Source organism: Arvicola amphibius, chromosome 2 (genome assembly GCF_903992535.2).
Source record: "Arvicola amphibius chromosome 2, mArvAmp1.2, whole genome shotgun sequence".
In the NCBI taxonomy this organism is placed as follows: Eukaryota; Metazoa; Chordata; class Mammalia; order Rodentia; family Cricetidae; genus Arvicola; species Arvicola amphibius.
Window position 1 is genome coordinate 77,715,326 of NC_052048.2, and position 2,979 is coordinate 77,718,304.

A 2,979-nucleotide genomic window follows, 5' to 3' on the forward strand; every position below is an offset into this window, starting at 1 on the left:
ATTTCCAATAATAATCTTTGATTAATGCTAAAATGTTAATGTCAGATAACTACAATGATTCTAATATCAAATGTCTCAGTTATCTTGCAAGTACTTGATTAATAACACATATTTTGAAAAATTGTCATCATGCACAGATTAGATTGGCCTAGAACTTTTACCACAGGCTGTCCTCAAATATATAATCCTCCTGTTTATGTCTCTCCAGTTCTGGGATTAAAGATGTTAATCTTAACTTCTTGCCTTGATGTTTGATTTGTTCATTTTTCTGTTTCTTGTACTTTACACATAATACTGGGTTGATAATTAACTTTTTATATATTCTTTCAGAGTTCACCAACCTAAAGTCCAAGTGTATTCTGTGATTTCTATTATTGCTTCTAATTTTCATTCATACTCAAAGTTTTTTATTGCATAGCATCAATTTATTTTATTGTGGTCTATTGATATCTATAAAATTATTACTTGATTTAAGATTGTTGGAGTCCCTTCCCCAACTACTTCAGTTATGGATGATCCTCAGTAGTGCCCCAGAAATCAGGACACAGGGGATACAGCGTAGGAGATACAACTGCATACTTTATTGCAAAGCCAGTGCTCTTTTTATAATACTCAAATCATGATTCAAACTAGATTCCCATAATATATGAAATAGCTTCATAAACTAGTAAATTGGTTGCAAATAATTTCAAGAGCTTCATGCCCTAGTAAATCTAAACAAAAAGCCTGTTGTTATGGGAATAACTCTCTCTGTAATATATACTATGTAAAACACATCATCAGAAGACAAACGGCAACCTAATCAGGGCCTTTGAACTATAGTGCAAATCTATGTTCTCAAGAACTGAATGTTGGCAGGGCATTCTACTGATGGAAGAGGTTTGCCTACTTCTGACTTGGTTTGCTAAGTCTTTCAGCAAAAATTCTATCTCAAGTCACTCCTGCACAGAGTTTCTATTCAGTTCAAAACTGGCCCTCTACATAAGATGACTCTTTCCTTCTGGAGAAATATTTTTTTTTAATGTTCACTATATCAACCAGATCATATTCACCCAGTTTCAATATTTCCAAATTGTAAATTATCATAGAATATGCATTTTTAAAATAATCACTCTTGGTAAATATTAGACTACAGCAAAGACTATCTGAAAAAAATCAAGTTTCTTTTCTTCCTCTTCTATTTCCAAAAATTTACCATCTTCTTTCAGTTCCCTTAGTTGTGCATGTGATACTTGTTTGTTTCTGCATAGTGTACCATTCCTTTGGGATTTAAGATTCTCTCATCTCAATGTTAATGTTCTCCAGGATTTACACAGAGTGAAATCTGAGCTGCCCTTTGTTTAGTCTGGAAACTGGAGCACAGCCTCTGTGGCACTGTTCATTATACATCTGTATAAGAGTGGTTTTAATGATATGAAAAATATATAAATTTAGCCTCAATTTTTAAACTTCCCCCTCTCTCTCTCCACCTTTTTTCTTTCTTCCCTCCACCATTTTTTCTTTTATTCCATGTTTTTTACTCTGTTTCTTTTGTTGTGATGTTTTGAATGTATTTTATCATTTCTTTGGCTAAACATTAATTGTTGATCCTAGATAGGTATCCTAACATTTCTTCAAAATAAACTGATTTAAAAATATCATGGATTTTAAACCAAAGTTGTTATTAGAGTGCCTAATTGATATATGGTTGAGTGCTGTAAGATGACAGCATTCAGTGATTGCTCACACTCCCCATGGTGTTGTTTTCCACTGTTGACTGACAGCAGCTACTCACACACACTGCTCAGACATTTTCTTATGTATTTGGTGACTGATTTGCATGGACTTCTCCAGTTCAACCCAACCTCCTAGAATTTATAAACTAAGTAAAGCCCTTTGAGTAAGAACTGAGATACATCAGAGAGACAGAGGAAGCAAGATGGTGTCAAAAATCCAGGTTATCATGTCCCTGCTGCTCTGGGTGTCTGGTGAGAAATTCACAAGTATTATCATCTTTTTAGAGTCTCTTCTTTGTATATAAGAAATTCACAATGTGTGCTATGACAGAATGTGTCTTAATAATACTTTGATAATATTACATTAAAAGGATATTAAATGACAATATCTGACTGGTACTATATCTTCTTTTTTATATCATTTATCATCATTGTCTTATTGCTGATTGCAGGTGCCTCTGCAGATATCGTGATGACCCAGTCTCCATCCTCCCTGGCTGTGTCAGCAGGAGAGAAGGTCACCATCAGCTGCAAGTCCAGTCAGAGTCTATTATCTGGTGGCAATAACTACTTGGCTTGGTACCAGCAGAAACCAGGACAGGCTCCTAAACTACTGATCTACTATGCATCCAATCGGTACACTGGGGTCCCTGATCGTTTCACAGGCAGTGGATCTGGGACAGATTTCACTCTCACCATCAGCAGTGTTCAGGCTGAAGACCTGGCAGATTACTACTGTATGCAACATTATGATTATCCTCCCACAGTGCTTCAGCCTCTAACAAAAACCTCTCTGAGATTCTCACCAGCTGCCTGCACCACACAGCCCTGGACCTGCACACTTCCCCCTGCTGCTTGAGGCTGGTGTGTTTGAATGGTGATGTAAATGTTTGAAGAGCCCAGCAAAACTGAAGGGTTCAATGTTTCTTAAGTCATTAGGTTTGAAAATACCTTAAATTGAATGTTGCAAAGAACCCAATACTATCTTTCTATTCCACAAACTCTGCTGCGTGAATAGCAGGGATTTATCTTTTATATTTCTGGACTTTCAGTGTCAAACACAAGTTGTTATGGGCAGAAACAATGATGATAGCAAAGTTTTCAAAGTGTAGGAAAAATATTTTTGCTCTTTTACTGGATTCTGTGGTGATATATTATTTTTTTTTACTGGGCTACATTTCTTTTTTTCCTTTCCATAAATTATTTTATTTTTATTACATTTTAATTAATTAAGTAGTTTTTCTGTGTCTATGCGAGTGTGCAT

General features: G+C 35.4%; 1 gene segment (V, D, J or C); it reads left to right on the forward strand.

Moving 5' to 3' along the window:
- The first annotated feature begins 1,887 nt into the window (after positions 1-1,887).
- LOC119807211 lies at positions 1,888-2,574 on the forward strand. The segment is given in 2 exon segments: positions 1,888-1,967; positions 2,168-2,574. Coding segments are annotated over 2 exon segments (456 nt in total).
- Positions 2,575-2,979: the final 405 nt, after the last annotated feature.